Source organism: Papaver somniferum, unplaced genomic scaffold (genome assembly GCF_003573695.1).
Source record: "Papaver somniferum cultivar HN1 unplaced genomic scaffold, ASM357369v1 unplaced-scaffold_10, whole genome shotgun sequence".
Lineage (NCBI taxonomy): Eukaryota > Viridiplantae > Streptophyta > Magnoliopsida > Ranunculales > Papaveraceae > Papaver > Papaver somniferum.
The window spans coordinates 14215403-14233191 of NW_020618825.1; the positions used below are offsets into that span (position 1 = coordinate 14215403).

Genomic DNA, 17789 nt, shown 5'->3' on the forward strand with positions numbered 1-17789 from the left:
TTAGTTGCAATTAGTTTAAGATATTTCATTTTATGTGTTTAAAGTTTTAAAGTTTATTTTTCATATGCGATTAATATGAAGGTCAGTTTGGGTCGGTTTGCTTTAACCCTTCCGGCTAATTCTTTTGGTGGTGTGTATACCGGCATAGAATGTTTACAAAAGGAAAAACCGGCACATATACCGGCATGGTAGTTTGATCTAAATACAAAGCCGGCATTCTGGACTCAAATTAAACTGATCGTCAGAGTTCCAGCATTTAATTGTACCAACCATCCATGCCGGTATTCTGGCGATTACAAACCCCTAGCGACGACGGTTACAAACTCCTTTATTCTATTTTAGCAACCGTTACAAACTCATTTATTATATTTAAGGGACGGTTACCGATGGTTTTATCTTCCCATCTCTCTTTGGTTTTGCTTCTCGCCTCCTTCAAAAGACTTTCCAAAACAACTCAACTCCCTTATTTTGTTTCATCTTCTATACAAATTTCATTCAATTCTTCAAAACCCAAAGAAGAATCGGTCGTCGCAAGCCTCCAGAAAAACCTAATCCTGAAGGGCCTGTTGATAATGGTGGTAAATCGAAATCAAAAATGCAACAAGTGCACGAAGCAAGGATAAATGAAGCAGCTTTTGAACAAGATGATGAGGAAGAAATAACAGATTTGATGCGGTAAGTGATGTCTACGTTGAATTGAAGCATTTTTAGGGTTTATCCATTGAAAACACAAACGAAAAAAGAAAGTTTTTCTCAAACTCCACCATCTTGAGAAACGGGACTAAGTTTGGAATAGTTGAACTTGTAACAAGGTGTATTCAAACCTTCCCACACCAGATTTGGTTAGTAAACACCGCGGCAAGCATATTACACACAACAATTAAGTATCGCAAGGAAAGATCTTTAGTATCATGTACGGGACAAGCCCAAAAAAGAAGCTCATGGCTTGTTGGAGAGTCGAATCAGGAAACAACATTTTACATTTGGCTGCAATGTTACCTCCTCCAGATGTACTAAGGGTCCGTTTGGCACGTTTGGATTTGCAATGCAAGACATTGCCAACTACATGTAGTTCAAGTTTAGGTGTTTGGCATAATTTTAAAAAGGATGTAATAGGAAGATGAAACTCAATTTTAGGTGTTTGACATGCAATGTAATGGGATGTAACTACTTCAAAAATGGAAACAAAAACAAGAAAAAAGACGACAAAAATACCAGATTTCGTGACTTGTTTTTTAATCCAAATATATTAACTTAAAGATCGAATAGATACATAAAGTTTGGTAGTGCCAATTCCTTTACGAAAGTGAAGGGGAAAACTATCATCCCTGTTCAAAGATTTCACCTTCGCGCACCACTATATTAATCCACCGACATGACAACGGCTCCCAAATATAGAAAAAAACTAACATTTATGATCATTAAGCGAAAAATTGAAGGGTTATTTTGTTTTTGGTACTCAGGTTTTATCCAATTTTTGAGTTTGGTCTAATATTTGTCCAGCTTGGTGTTTGGTACTTGGAAAAGACGTTGACCCTGGTTGACTTCATTAAATATTGATTTCAGTTTAGTAATTATAAAAAACATTGAATAGAATTTAATAATGAAATAGATTTACCATTGTACCCTTAACTTTACTAATATTTACATAATAATAATTTCACTTCACCGTCTTCTTCTTTATATCCACCGATTAGAGAACCTGACTTCCCTTCACTATCTTATCAAGCGTCCAAGTTCCCTCCCTCTGTTCATCTTTTATAAAACGAAATCCCCATAATCTGTTCAGCTAATATTTTACGAAACAAAATCTCCATAATTGAAATACCACACATGAACTCTTCAATTGTAACGATCAGACCACCATTAACATACATCAAATCTTTCTTTCGAAAACTCATTCTACATGTTCCTTGTTCTTTTTGATCCAAAACTTGCTAAAACCGACACAAACTCAACCCACGTTACCTGATCAACCAGCGGTAAACTCATTGGACCAATGGATAATAATTTGATGCAGCGGTAAAGTAATTTGGGGAAGAAATGGTCGTTCGGGCCCTTTATCAAACACTGTGTGTGCATGAAACTGATATAACAGAGAGTTACCCATTCTGTTTGTATGATCTTTCCAATCTCTGCTATTTCAAATTAGAGACAAACCCATTGTCCAAAGCTTTCACAAAAACTCAAAATACATTCTCAATCATGCATCATTCGTTGTCAATCATATGGCAACAAACTGTTTCTTTCCTCACTGGTACTGCACCCAAAACTGTATACAGCTCAAACCAATAATTTTGTGTCCATCTCAGCTTCAATTTCATGACAACAAGGCTGGACTGGCAACAACAATATTACTTCTCAATTGATTTCTCATTCAATTCTTTAACCCAAACTTCTTCACCGTCATTCAATTTTTCGATCATTCACACATCCAAAACCCTAAAACCATAAGAGCATCTCCACTTCGTTGTTGTAAAATCAGAATCAATTGACAAAAACACCAAATGTAAACCCTAATTTTAATCCACTGCTAGAAAGCCCCAAAATCCAGACCATATCAACAAATTAATTCCAATTACATCTCGATGAAGACAACTCACAGTAAGCACAACCATTAACCATCCATTCACTATCTCACGAACTGTTAATCAAACCTAATATGAACTTCATACAAAAACCAATTTCATACAGACCCAATTAAATTCAAACTTAAATTCGGAAAAAAAATCTTTTGATTTTATAGGATAGGTTGATAAAATTTAAAGTTTATAGACCATGATCGAGAGATTTTATAGGATGGGTGGCTGTTTAAAGCTTATAGAGGGACATGAAAAGTGATGGTGTTGGTTCGGTGTTAAGGACGACGTGAGGCGGAGATGATGAATCATGGAAGAGATATCAAAAGTTTTTCCCAATATTAATATAAGTAAGGATACAATAGTAAATTCAGTTAATAATTAATTTGTATTTTAATTTATTAATAATTATGTTAGAATAAAAGAGTGCAGTCGAATGTTGCCCAAAGGAGGTAGTTGAAAACCGAGGGTCTGAGGTCTGCATTCCTAATACACCTTTGGGCTACTTTGAATGCACGAGGTAGTTCCTATGCAGCCCAATAATAACGTGCCAAACACCTAAACCTAACTGCACTACATCCTCCTACTACCTCCATTTTAGACGTGCCAAACGGACCCTAAATGTCGTAGCTGGTGCTGCTCTACAAATGCAACGGGAGTTGCAATGGTTTAAGGTACGTACGTACTTGCATTCTTTCGCTGATAATTAACTTCCTTCCTTTGTAGAATGTTTACTCTGTCGTACGTACTGTGGTCTAAGCTAGGGCTGCACAAACCCGACTCAACCCACCGACCCAATCCACACCTGCCTGAAATTATCCACACCCGACCCAACCCATCTAGGAGCGGGTCGATTATGGGTCACAACATCAAAACTCATAGTATTGTGGGTTGACTATGGGTCAAAGCTTCCCTCACCCGACCCAACCCACCCACCCACCTAAATATTTCTTAGTTAATATTAACCCTTAGATTACCTATCCTAGATGAATCACAACCGTTGAAGTAGTGATATATAATGCCTAAACCTAAATCGCTAACTTCACTTCAGTCTTCACTTCTTCAATCACTTCCTTTAATAGTCTTTTATCTTTTGAGCTTCGAACAATTGAACTCATTTCTTGTAATTTGTATGCACTTTGCAACTTTGCACCAACTTCTTACTTCTCTGGATTATAATTATCATTTGTTTACACTTGACTTGGGGTCAGTTCTTTAATTGTCATCTGTAAGAGTCTTAGGTAAGTCTGTAACTTTTTTTTTTGATGCAATGTAACTGTAATGTGTATTTTATGGTGGGTAACCCACCACCCACCCGACCCGACCCATTGTAATGTGGGTCAGGTGAAAACGACCCATTGTTATGTTGGGTTGGTTGTGGGTGATAACTTCTGCTACCCACCATCAGTGGGTTGGGTGGTGGGTGAGGCCCAACCCGACCCAAACCGACCCATGTGCAGCCCTAGTCTAAGCTAATTTTTCGGGTCAACTCATCTTTTGGACAGGAAGTGGAGAAGGTAGTACAACCTACATACATGGAGCTCGAAAACAAAAAGAAACAAACACCAACAGATGTCTTTGTTAGAGAGCACAAAGACTTAATGGACAAAGGGGAGCAGTGGATGAAAGGTACTGCTTCATCATGCATGGTTGTAGCAACCCTTATCACAACAGTAGTATTCGCTGCAGCTTTTACCAAGACAAAGATAAAAAAAGGTGTCCCAATTTTATTACATAGTAAACCATGTCATATCAGATGTTATGGCATTTTTCTCATCCGTCACTTCAGTACTAATGTTCTTATCTATTCCGACATCGCGATATGCCATGGAAGATTTCCTCGAGTTATTGCTGAAAAGGTTGATACTAGGGCTTGCGAGTCTCTTCTTCTCTATAGCGGCCATGATGGTAGCATTTAGTGCCACACTTTGCCTTGTACTTAACCAGAAGTTAGCATGGGCTTTTCTTCCAATTGGTCTGGTGGCTTCTTTCCCTGTATCACTATACGTATTGCTCCAGTTCCCTTTGCTTGTTGAGATGATACATTCTACGTATTGGCCTGATCTCTTCCATGGAGACACAGAGATCCAACCCGGAACTCATTATTGAGGGTGCATCCGTGCATGGGAACCCGGAACCTAAATCAAAATATCGGATTGTGCTGTTCATTATTATTTTCACAATTGTCTTGTTGATTCACTTTTGCTGATTTTAAATTGTAAGTTTTCTACTGAGTTTATGGGTTGTACATTGTACTAGCTCATTCATTTAAGATAAGGGTGCACAGGAACCGACCGGAACCGGCCGGTCCAGAATGGAACCGGAACCGAGGTACTCGGTACCGGGACCGGTCTATTTTTTTGGTACCGAAGGGTGTAAGGTACAGGTACTCGGTCTCGGCAAGAACCGAGCCGAACCGTACCGTGTGCACCCTTATTTAAGACATGTCCATCATGATTTAGTTCTTGGCCTCGTAGTGATTCCGGTGGGTTGGTGCGGTTTTGGTAGGCGCTCCACGTCCCGTGCTATTTTTGTATATCTAATTCAATCTGACCCATAAAAGGCCTTAGGTTGAATGAATGGCGAATAAGAATGAAACTAAACGGGAAAGCAAAGAAATCTTATCTTATAAAATACGTGTTTTTCAACGGTTCACAATTAAATGACCCGGAATGTTAGGCGCATCGTGCATGCGTGTTATACTAGTATACATCAATATCGTGCGCGCGTGTTATACTAGTATACATCAATGAGACATTGAATTTTCTTTTTGAAATGGCACAACATAAAAAAATCACGTCTAAGATGAAGTAGGCTAAAAAACTTAATAGTGCTAATAAGTTGATCTACCTGCAATTCTTTACTTTCACAAACACACAAAATCTAAACGTTAACTCATCACCTAATGATCTTATACCTAAAGATCTATTTCTTTTTCTCTTTTGATAGGTAGATAGAAGTATCTTTCAAGACTAAATTTAAGTGCATACAAGATTAGATCAAAAAAAAAAATTAAGTGCTTCCTAGACACACTCTTAAAGCAAAACAAGAAAGTAAAAGAATACGAAAAATAGGTCATTTGTTCAAAATTTTTTAAAACATGATTAAAATAGACGAGTAAAAATTAGTATGGGTGAAATGGACAAAAAAAATAATAAGGATAAAATTGGATTCATCGCGGCTTAAATTTAAAAAATAGCAAGGATGAAACTGGATGCATTCTGATATAAATTAAAAATAAGAAAAAATATTTGAAAATGAGTAACATGAAACTGGTTACATCCTGGCTATTTTTATATTTTTGTCCATTTGAACAGTATCTTCTTAATTTTTGTCCATTTAAACATTATCAAAATGTACAAGTCTTTTTCACCCAAAAATTATTGATTTTGGTCTTTTTAAACAATTTTGTGAAAAAATACCACTGTCACTGATTTGCCGTATATATGGATCAATAACATATGGGCGGACACGAATTTGAATTGGAAAATGACACTTCCTTCAGAAATTATCAATCTTTCACAAATTTACTCTGAAATCTCTATCTTTTATATGACTACTGAAATGGAGTACTAATCACCTTCCTAAATACCTCCATATATTGTCCCAGGAGTCCGATTTTATGCACACTCTTGGAAAATTCTAGAAGTTTGATTACGTGGGCACCTGACATTTCAATCTGTAACCAATCAAATGAACGTATCAAATCGGAATCCTGTTGTAACAAGCTTGAGTTAATTATCATCCACTAATACCTCGACAAGTGGAAACTCATTAAAAACATACAGATAAGACGCTCTTCATTACCGGAAATGCTATTCACAGCTCCACTTGGAGCTCTATTCACAGCTCAAATGCTAGGTGTCGTAAGAGTATTGGTTCATGGTTTTTAGCCAGGACCCACTGCTAGATAAAAGGGTTCACCATTTTAGAGATATAGAGTTTAGATGTCCGGAACTGTGCCGTGAATAGCACCACCGCTTCATTACATTACATGTTATTAAACGTGCGTTTCTCCATGAAACCTGTAAGAATCCCACGTGGACTAAAAGTCAATGCCCATCATCTCCTTGGCAGCCAGTCCCAACTAAAAATAGAGAAATAGAAAATCCAACAACTACCACTAGTCTTCAATGGTTGTCTAAACCACTCTCCTCCGCCCCTGGTTTCTACAACCAACCTCCATTTCCTCCTCTTCTTCTTCTTCTTGTTCTTCTCTGTCTAGAATCACAAAGAAATATCTCAGCTCCATTTCAATCTCTAGCTTCATCAATCAATGGCTACAGATCTTCTACTAAGACTCTCTCTCACACCAACACCAGTATCAAGACTAAATCACTCCAGAACTCCAGTTTTCTTGAGAAATGCACAGATTTCCAGACAAATCTCATCAACCAGAAGAAGAAACAGCACAAATTTCTTCACTATCAGATCAAAAGCAGTAGAAATTGGTTCTTCTTCAACTTCAGATGTAAATTTACTGAAATACCCTTCAGGAGAGGAGGAGGAGCTGAAGAGAGGAGGTGAAACTACAGTACTACTTGATGTATCAGGAATGATGTGTGGAGGATGTGTATCAAGAGTGAAATCAATATTATCAGCAGATAAAAGAGTTGAATCAGCTGCTGTGAACATCTTGACTGAAACAGCTGCTGTCAAATTAGTCATGAATAATACAGAAGGAAATGATGGGGGTGTGAGTATTGGGGAGGAATTGGGGAAGAGATTGACTGAATGCGGGTTTCCTTCGAAGACGAGGAATTCGGGGATGGGAATTGATGAGAATTTGAAGAAATGGAAGGAAATGAATGAGAAGAAAGAAATGATGTTGAAGAAGAGTCAGAGTAGGGTGTTGATTGCTTGGGCACTCGTGGCTTTGTGTTGTGGATCTCATACTTCTCATATACTGCATTCTCTTGGGATTCATGTTGCTCATGGTAATATTTAGAAACACCCTTATTTCATTTTTTGACTTGGTAGTATTTTGATTGAACTGAAATTTGATCAGTGGATGATTAGATGTTAAATTAGTTGGATTAACCATAGATTGTTTAATTGAAAACATGTAAGTGTCAGTTGTTATATTGTGTAGAGTAGGTGCAAGTGCCACTCATGCCCTGCGTCTCAGGTTCATGCACAATGTTGCTTTTTGATACATATGACAGTATTGAGTTGTATATATGTGGGCGTATGTCATTTTAGCAAGAGAAGTTGTTGTATGTTGATATTTACGATTTGAGTTCGAAATTTGTCAGCATTCTTAATTTTCAAGGCCTAAAAAACAATCAGTCGTTTTGAAAGCAGTCGATTTGGCCTTGGAATTAGAATGTGGATAAATTTTGAATTCAAATCGTGGGGATCAACACCTAATGACTTTGCCATCTGCTTGAGGGGTCATTTGCATTTTCCATTTTGCTTAAACTGGTTTGTTTTGTTTTTAAAATATTGCTACAAAAATGACAGTAATGAGTCATTTTTGGTAGATACCTCTATAGTAAAGTTATAAAGTCGTTGGGTTTTGATATCTATGATTTGAATTCGAAATTCGTCAGCATTTTAATTCTTGCGGACGAAACAAAAAACAGGGTCATTTTGGGTTTTGTTGCGAAACCATGTTACCAAGGATTGGGGATATTTTACTAGTCACAAACAGGTGCATTTTATTTATATTGACTCTGGATTTACCAAAATTTAGTTTTTATGTGGGAAATTCGTAAAAATTAAGGTGCTGACGAGTTTCGAATTCAGATCATGGATATCAACACTTAACAACTTTATCATTCTACTAGAGGGTTCACTGCATTTTCCCTTTTGCTGTTAGATTTCTTGTCGTATCTTTTGAGTGTTATTACATAGCAGTGACAATAATGAGGCATTTTTGGCGGATGTCTCCCTAATACAATGGTAAAGTCGTTGGGTATTGATTTTTAGTGTTTGACCAAGTTATCCTTCCTGTTTTTGTGTCTATGGAAAAAGTTTATCAGATAGCCTTTATGATTTTTTGTCGGTCAGTAGAAGTTATGCTGACGGGTTTTGAATTTAGGTTGTCGGTATCAATACTCCATGATTTTACATTCTATTAGAAATAGTTGCAGTTCTGATGGTTCAACTGTTGTATTTCATCTTTTGAAGATTATTAGCATATAGGCTGTCTTTGTAGTGTAGTTAATGGTATCAAAAAAGAGAAAGGTTACAAGGATTTATCTCAGCAGTCACAGGAAAATGTGTAAAATGCCTTGTATAGAATAGTTGTAACTTGTGCTACGTTGCTGAAGTACATGCATAACATGACTTTTTATTGTATAAGATTATTAGTTGACTAAGTGTGAAATTAGAAAAGAAGTGGCAATCTGGTAGGCATGACATGTGTATAGAGAGCCATTTCCGGGTGGATATCTTTAATACAGTGCTAAAGTCGTTGGGTGTTGATATCCATTATCTGAGTGCTAAAGTCAGTATTCTTAGTTTCTATAGACCAGCAGCAAAAATGAAGAATGTGCCATTTTGGATCTTTCATAATTGAGCACGAACAAATACTAGAAGTCACGGTATGCTTTTGTGTTTTATATCGGTCTGTAGAAATTAAGATGCTGACGAGTTTCAAGTTTGGATCATGGATATTAATATCCTAAAACATTACCATCTTACTAGTGGGTCATCTACATTTTCAATTATGTGCCCTGGAGAAGAGTATTTAGAATTTTAGATTGATTTTTCTTGTAAAGCGAATGCTATAGTTTGCAGCTCAAGGAACTGCAGGATTGGTGTCTTTTGTCTATGCTGAGCTGTTTTGACTGTGAGTTGATGTTGCAGGGTCTTTTCTGGATATACTGCACAATTCGTATGTGAAAGCTGGTTTGGCGGTGGTGGCTCTGTTGGGACCAGGGAGAGGTTTGTGATAGCTATTAAATTCGTTATCATTGTTGTAATTTTGGCTTGTCACGCTGAATGTTCTATAAATTATAAATTTACCTCTCAATTAGTTGCCCGCTCCCTTAAGCTCGCAAAAATTTAATGAATATTACTTACCCTCATGTGAGATGTAAATTAAAATTTTAAAGCAAGTCTCAGTAGAGAGTGCTAATACGTGTTTGATTTTAATTATTTTAAGTGGAGTATGTTCATGAGCTTCATAACTTTTTTAACTGGAGTACGTTCATGAGCTTCGTAACTTTGTGCGTTGTTGCAGACTTGCTATTTGATGGAGTGGGAGCATTTGCGAGGGGTTCACCAAATATGAAAATATGAATTCTCTAGTTGGTTTTGGATCTGTTGCTGCATTTATTATAAGCGCAGTGAGATCCGTTTTGAAATTATAGATACCGTCTCATAGTTCCCTGCCGCATATATCGTTGGCACTCCTGTAGGATATTGTTTGACTGGTTTTTCATTCTCGCTAGGTGTCATTGCTGAACCCTGAGCTTGAATGGGATGCATCGTTCTTCGATGAACCGGTGACTTGTTTAACCTCAATCCTAGATTGTCTTTTATGTAGCTATGTCTTCTATATTCTCTTTTTTCCGCCCCTGTATGTTGATGTTCCATGCATCAAACCGTTGTGACTTTTCATGGAAGGATGTTATTGTTTAGTATGCAGGTCATGCTTCTGGGTTTTGTACTTCTTGGACGATCTTTAGAAGAGAAGGCAAGATTGAAAGCTTCAAGTGACATGAATGAGCTATTAGTAAGTTCTATTGTTGTTCACATGTGGTAACTAGAGAGTTTATAATATGGCTGAATAATATGTCTTTCTTTGAAATTCTGAATCATGTGATTTTTTGTAGACGCATTATTGAAGTTACTGCTTGGTACAGTCTTTGATATTCATTTGTCCTCGATTGTATGATAAGTTGTGGCAACGAGGCTTCATCAAAAAAAAGAAAAAAGAAAAAAAAAGTTCCGATAGAATACATAAAGTCTTCAAAACGCAGTAGTGATTGTATCCTCATTTATTTGTTGATTAACATGGTTATTTTTTGGTATTTCGTCTTACAGTCCCTAGTGTCATCTCAATCTCAATTAGTGGTTACTTCCTCGGAAGCTGACCCCTCTATAGAGGATGTACTTAGTTCTGATGCTGTCTGCGTTGAAGTCCCTACTGATAATGTTCGAGTTGGAGACACAGTGTTGGTTTTGCCTGGAGAGACGATTCCAGTTGATGTATGTAGTTTAAACAAACTAATGTATATTGTGTTCCCAGTAGTTCAAAGTTCAGTAATAGTGGGTATATTATATATTATTTAATTAACATCAACTACCTATCCAGGGGAGGGTTTTAGCAGGGAGAAGTGCTGTGGATGAATCCATGCTCACTGGAGAATCTCTTCCTGTTTATAAGGAAAGAGGACTTACAGTTTCAGCCGGGACTGTGAATTGGGTACGTTCATTGAATTTTTATTTGAGTGGTAGAAAGAAAGAAATCACATGTTGTGTCTACTGTAAAATTGAAAGTTCAATATAAGGATAAATTCCTCTCAATCTTGTATTTGAAAAAATATTTGTGGACATTTACCATTTTCTTGCAGGAGGGTCCGTTAAGGATTGAAACCACGACAACTGGCTCTATGTCAACGATTTCCAAGATTGTTCGCATGGTCAGCTTCTGTTTCCTTCAGTTAGTGCTAACATTTTCTGTCAATTTAACTATGGTTGTGGACTGAACTGAAGAACATTGAATCTCAGTTGATACTCAAATGGTATAGCTCAGAAGTATAGAGAATGAGCAAAAACATATTACAGAGGAGAAGAATTCTACAATAAAGTTGTTCAATCGTTCTATCTAAAACTATACCAAAAGATTCATCTGTTTGCTTTCAGGTTGAGGAGGCTCAAGGAAGTGCAGCACCTATCCAAAGAATTGCAGATTCAATAGCAGGGCCTTTTGTATACAGTATAATGACATTATCTGCGGCAACGTTTGCTTTCTGGTGTGTATTGCTTCATATTTTGGTGGTTGTTTGGCATGCATCATTTCTCTCCTTAAACTTATTGCCCACCTATTGGGACTTGTGGTTAGGTATTCCATTGGGACAGACATCTTTCCTGACGTGTTGCTGAATGACATTGCTGGACCAGAGGGAAATCCATTGCTCTTGAGCTTGAAGCTTGTGGTTGATGTCCTGGTATATTAATATTAAGTTAGAAGGTTTTCCAAATGCATAATGATTTTGCTTCAGGGAAATTCTAAAAAGTACAAGATACATACAGCCGAAACGTGAGAGTTTCTGCATATCATTTCGTTCATTGTTTGAATGAAATTTATCTTTTTCCCTTGCAGGTAGTTTCTTGCCCTTGTGCATTGGGCCTTGCTACACCCACAGCTATCCTAGTAGGTACTGTTGCGTCTGAAACAATAAAACACTCAAGAAAGATGCTAGAAAGATGTAAGAATAAAAAGATTAATTTCTGGAAAGTAAATAGACACTCAATTAGACTGCAAACAGAGGACAGAGTCACGTGTTCAACACGCTGTCCTTAACACGATATTTGACCGGTACGCCTCAAGAATGAGTGATACCTATACCCTGTGGTCAAGTTCGTATCCAGGATAAAACTGCCCGTTGCAAGCACTGTTAGCACTACAGTACTTTCCCACTCTTACGACCTCAACAACAATTGCGCACGGAATGAAAAATAAAGGACCACACAGGGGGAGAAGACGAAAAGAAGAGGATAGTAGCTCTTCTGGACACAAAAATGAAATGAGAGAGTGATCGCTTTATATAGGGGAGAATAGAGAGAGGTCTCATAAACGCGCATTAAAACAATTTCAATTAATTCAGATTTTTTCTAACGGTTTGAAACGTTCATGCGTCATTATGTTTGATATAAAACGTTCATGCAAATTTAAATTTGAAATAAAAACGTTCATGCAAATTTAAGTTTGATATAAAACCTTCATGCAAATTAATGTTGATATAACGTTCATCCACAGACATATTGCCAAAAAAGTTGAGTCTTGACCCACACCCAAACCCGAGCCCGGCCCGCGTGCTTTGGTCCGAAGCACCGCGCGTGTGTGAAAATGTGTGATTGCAACAACTAGCCCATTGCCCAAGTACTCTCCCTTACACAAAAGTGCTAATGACCCAATGGCCACTCTAATATCAAAATTTTCAATATTTATGGAGAGTTATCATCTTTAGTTTTCCCTATGTGGGACTAAAGGTTCATTCACAAATAGTGAAAATGAGCTAGTGTCCTTAGTGACCAGTAGATCCTAAGTTCCAATCCCACCAAGACCAAATATCAAACTATTTTATAAACTCATTTTCTCTGACAGGTACCTCACTGGGTAAGTCTTCTAAGCTGATCCTCTTTCTCTTGCTTACTTGAACTCAATAATGTTCTTGGTGAGTCCCGTTTTATTTTATTTTCCACACGGAACAGTTTTATGCTTGTTTCCCTCAGATTCTTATGTTACTTTTGTAGGACGTTCTTAGTGTTTCGCCTACCATTTTTTTCTTCTCTTTTGAAGTATTTAGAGAATCACAGTACAATTCCTAGTTACTGTGTTTAATTTGATAGGTTAAGCCATAGTCGTACACTCATAATCTTAGCCAATGCTAATCTTTTGATGTTCTCTTCTCTTACGGTTCTCAACAGGAGCGAAACAGGGACTTATTATAAGAGGTGGAGATGTATTTTAGCTGGGATAGACTATGTTGCTTTGGACAATGTACTTGTTCTAATGCTGCTTGAGTTACTATTGTGTCTCTCATTCATACCAATTTAGAAAGGAAATTGTTGTGGCTTTCGTTGAAACTTTATTAACTGCCAATTTATTTTCCTTCTATATCCAGACTGGAACTTTAACAGAAGGAAAACCTGCAGTCTCAGCTGTCGCTTCTTTGGCATATGAGGAATCAGAAATTCTGCGTCTCGCAGCTGCAGTTGAAAAAACGGCATCACATCCCATTGCTAAAGCTATCATAGATAAAGCAGAGTCTATGAATTTGAGTTTACCTAGCACGAAAGGACAACTAACAGAGCCAGGTTTTGGATGCTTAGCAGAAATTGATGGTTCATTAGTTGCAGTTGGTGCAATTGATTGGGTTCACAAACGCTTTGAGAATAGGTCGGGACCATCCAACTTAATGGAGTTGGAAGATATTGTGAAACATCTCTCATCTAAAGGGATAACATCTTCAAACCATTCACAGACAATTGTTTATGTTGGCCGGGAAGGAGAAGGTGTCATTGGTGCCATCGCAATATCTGACAGTTTACGCCATGATGCGGAATCTACTGTAGATAGGTATAATCATTTCATTTAGGTTCATTTCCACATTGGTACTGAAATCTAGTATAATTTTACACTATTTCATGCATACTTTTCCTGACCGTGTCATCATTTGTCTCGAATCTTTCTGACAGCTGAATTTTCCACTAGCAAGTTACTGTCACCCTCATATTATGTTCTTACTTAGTTATTTTATTACTATAGGTTACAGAAACGGGGGATCCAAACGGTCCTACTATCAGGTGACAGGGAAGAGGCGGTTGCAACCATAGCCCAGACAGTTGGAATAGGAAGTGAAAATGTGAATGCATCTCTCACTCCGCAGCAGAAATCTGGTTTTATATCATCTCTTCAATCCCAGGGTCATCGGATTGCAATGGTAACCTTTCTATGATTATCCTTTTGTAGCACAAAACATACTTTCAGCGTACAAACAAATTTTATTTTCTTGACCAATGGAAATAGAAAAAGATTCTTACGAACGTATATCTAAATCAATTTGAAGGTAGGAGATGGAATAAATGATGCACCATCTCTTGCTCTTGCTGATGTTGGGATTGCTTTACAAATTGAGTCGAAAGAAAATGCAGCATCAGATGCAGCGTCTGTCATTCTTCTTGGTAACAGACTTTCACAGGTATATTGACATTCTTCTAGCAACCAAGAAATGCAACTTCTTATAAAGAGAAAACACAATTACTTGATAGTAGATGGTGTTTAATGTCAACCGTGTTGTTTTACTTTCCTTTCCTTCCATTTTTCCTAAGACATCGTTTGATATTTGGCAGGTGGTAGATGCTCTGGACCTTGCGAAGGCAACCATGGCAAAAGTCCATCAGAATCTGTTATGGGCAGTTGCATATAATGTTGTTACAGTCCCAATTGCTGCTGGGGTACTACTTCCTGGTTTCGACTTTGCCATGACACCTTCAATATCTGGTAAGTTTGGGTTAAAACATTTTTGTCTCAACTGCTCTTGGGTGAAACATCTAAAGCTTACAAATTCATTTCTGGACAGGTGGTTTAATGGCTTTGAGTTCTATATTTGTTGTCACAAACTCACTACTTCTACAACTCCATGGACCATCAAAAACGAACCACGTCAAAGATCAGGTTTCGCCAACAATCAGATAATTCTCACTGCACTATTTTTGTAAAAAGAAAAATACCAAGAAAGAAATTTAGTTCCAGACTGGTATGTGTATCTATTCATTATGTTTATACATATGATACGAGTTCTAATATGCATTACGGTTTAGTAGGAAAGTTATATGTAAGGATAACAAGTAAAATAACATTGTAGAATATGAAAATTCATCGCAATTGTGTTCATAATTACGTGTGTATCGCCATTGATTAGACGATCTCAACAATTTGAAATTAGTGGCAATGGTTCGATTTTGATCAGGTCCATAAACAATTTCTTCCTGGTTATGAGTTGAAGACCTGACAATTGATGAAACTCGCCAGATATTATATTATAGATTTCAGATTGGTTTAGAAATACAAAATTCAAACTTCACGCATAATAATAACACTACTGAACTGTAATCTCTCGAGAGCATGCAGGCACAAACACTTAAAAACCCTGTAAACTATCATGTTTAACTCCGGGAAAATTCACAGTCATCTAGCCTTCAAAATCTGTTTTCACCCACTTGCCATACTTGTTCTTCATCTTCTCATCAAATTCTGTCTCTTTAATCTCTCCAAGTTTAGTTGCATTAGCCAGTGATTCCTCCTGAACTCTAGCAATCTTCCATCTCCTCTTCATCTCCACGGCTTCCAACCCTTCATACTCTCTAACCCAACAATTATGAACAGCACAAGTCAGAACCAACACACACAACTGCATCATAAACATACCAATCAAAGTCCCACACTCCAGTCTAATCAAAACCATCTGCTCTTTAGGATCTCTCTGCGAATGCAACATTTTCAGACTCGATTTTTCTCGGGTAAACAAAGCTAAGAATCCGAACACTTGACCGGTAACCGAAGCGAGGATAAGCGTAATATGAGTCACGAAACAACATTGTGTGAGTTGAGAGTAGAAACCCACAAGAGATGAGAGAAGGGAAAGACAAGAAATGGAGAAAATTGCACAACCGAATGTCGTTGGTGGGTTTCTGAGTAGGAAAATTGGGACAATTGAAGATGCAGAGAGCATGAAGAGAATGAAGTTTAGAAATGTGAAGAGAAGGTTTGGGAAAGATGAAGAACTCCTTAGTCTAGAAGAAGATGATGAAGCCATTAGAGAATTCTTGGTAGTGATGAAATGAGAAATGGGTTTGATTTAGTTTTCTTGGAGATTTTGAGTGTGAAATTTGAAATTTTATAGAGGGGTGAAAATTTTGAGTTGGTGTACAAAGAAAAAAAAATGTAACGGTTATCTTTATTAACTTTTGTTTTAAGCAAGAAACACACTGTTTTTAATAAAAGAGTGGGTACTATAATGATGAAATTTATTCTCTTTTTTTGGTTTTCGAAAAATTTGAATGTTTGGTAAAAAAAAATGTTCTACCATGAGTGACACGACACTAATTTTTATCTTTTTAGAGGGACATTTGTACAACAATTGGTAATGAACGTGGCTATGGTAAACAAATCGATCTTTCAAAAATTCTCAACATACCATCTAGATATGTCAGATATTTTCTCGTAAATTTTACAGTTTTCGTATGGGATTCAGTATTTCCATAAACTAAATATACTGTACGTTGTAACTGGAATCTTGCTTGGTGACTTGGAAGTTGCTCCTTGCCCTCAAATTTTTTAACGTTCAAAATCATCTTTTATCACCCAAATTTACCTCATGAGTTGTGATTTTAAATTTATAACCTCTAAATCTTCTGTTTTAACCCAATATTTTTACATTCTACTAGGAGAAATATTTGCCTCTCACCTGTTCTCATATTTGAAAGAGAATATAGGCTTAGAGCAACTGCAGTGGTGCGACCAAAACCAAAGATCAAAGACTAAAAAAAAAGATCAAATTCGGGTTTAGTCCGTCGTGTGGCGTAGAGGGAGAAGAGTAAATTTGGTCGCGCGTTGATATAAAGTTCGCCTGGACATCGAGCGTTGGTAAAGTTTACGCCTGGAATCAGGCGTTGATAAAGATAACGCCTGAAATGGGGCGTTTGTAAAGATTACGCCTGAAATCAGGCGTTAATAAAGATTACGCTCGAGGGAATTCAAACAAAAAAAAATAAAATGGGGCGGAGGTATAAAGCCCGCCCCATGTGATGTATCTCAAATTAAGGTAGTGGATCAAAGTATATCAACGCCCAACTAAGGGACGTTAACTATATGTACGCCCGATGAGGCGTACATATAAAGTTCGTCTGGCACAGGAGAACTCTTTATAAACGCCCTTACATCAGGCGTAAGGTTTATAAACGCTCGTGTCCGTGCGTGGACTATACATACGCCTGTGATGCGGGCGTACATTATATAAACGCCCGACTATATTTGGGTTTGGTCTTGGTCGCCGACCAAATCTGGTCTGGGTTTTAGTTTTTGATCAAATTTTGATCGATGGTCCGCCCCACTACGCCTATCCACTGGACGAAATATTTGGGTTTAGTCGTCCATTGTGGACGCTCTTAGAGAGCAATTACTATTTGTGACAATTTGACACTTCAATAATCATAAATTGTTGGGGACCCTGAATATAATAAAGCAACCATTGATTTACGCCTGTAAAATATAATTTGCCTGCCACCTAAACTAGTCTCATTTGAATTTCCCTCTCTTTTTGTTTAAACTTGATTATTTTGAATAATTGTGTTTAGCCTTTTAGGTGTACTTAGCTGTTAGTGATTAATGTTTACGATGTTAACTTAACGAGGGAGGATCCATGGACACTCTTAGATGGACAAGGTCATACATGATTTGCATCATTTTTTCCGCAAAACCCAAATGACAATAAATTTAAGTGTAATATTTTGATAATATGTTCCTCTTAT

The 17789-nt window shown here is 37.3% G+C and overlaps 2 protein-coding genes and 1 pseudogene across 2 annotated transcripts; 2 read left to right on the forward strand and 1 right to left on the reverse strand.

Annotated features, from left to right (window-relative positions):
* Nucleotides 1-595: 595 nt before the first annotated feature.
* On the forward strand, nt 596-4688 carry LOC113326396. The gene is made up of 4 exons (XM_026574136.1): nt 596-675; nt 3181-3253; nt 4085-4208; nt 4336-4688. Exons 1-4 carry the CDS (start codon nt 596-598, stop codon nt 4686-4688), a joined length of 630 nt encoding a protein of 209 aa, XP_026429921.1.
* Nucleotides 4689-6688: 2000 nt separating this feature from the next.
* On the forward strand, nt 6689-15060 carry LOC113326738 (annotated as a pseudogene).
* A 391-nt stretch (nt 15061-15451) lies between these two features.
* Nucleotides 15452-15757, reverse strand: LOC113326397. Its single transcript, XM_026574137.1, has one exon. The coding sequence runs from the start codon at nt 15755-15757 to the stop codon at nt 15452-15454; it is 306 nt and encodes a 101-aa protein (XP_026429922.1).
* Nucleotides 15758-17789: the final 2032 nt, after the last annotated feature.

Coding starts and splice junctions, on each gene's coding strand:
- LOC113326396 (XM_026574136.1), top strand. CDS start 596: ATGCAACAAGTGCACGAAGCAAGGATAAATGAAGCAGCTTTTGAACAA. Junction 676..3,180: donor GAAATAACAGATTTGATGCG/GTAAGTGATGTC, acceptor CCTCCATTTTAG/ACGTGCCAAACGGACCCTAA. Junction 4,209..4,335: donor AGGGGAGCAGTGGATGAAAG/GTACTGCTTCAT, acceptor ATGTCATATCAG/ATGTTATGGCATTTTTCTCA.
- LOC113326397 (XM_026574137.1), bottom strand. CDS start 15,757: ATGTTGCATTCGCAGAGAGATCCTAAAGAGCAGATGGTTTTGATTAGA.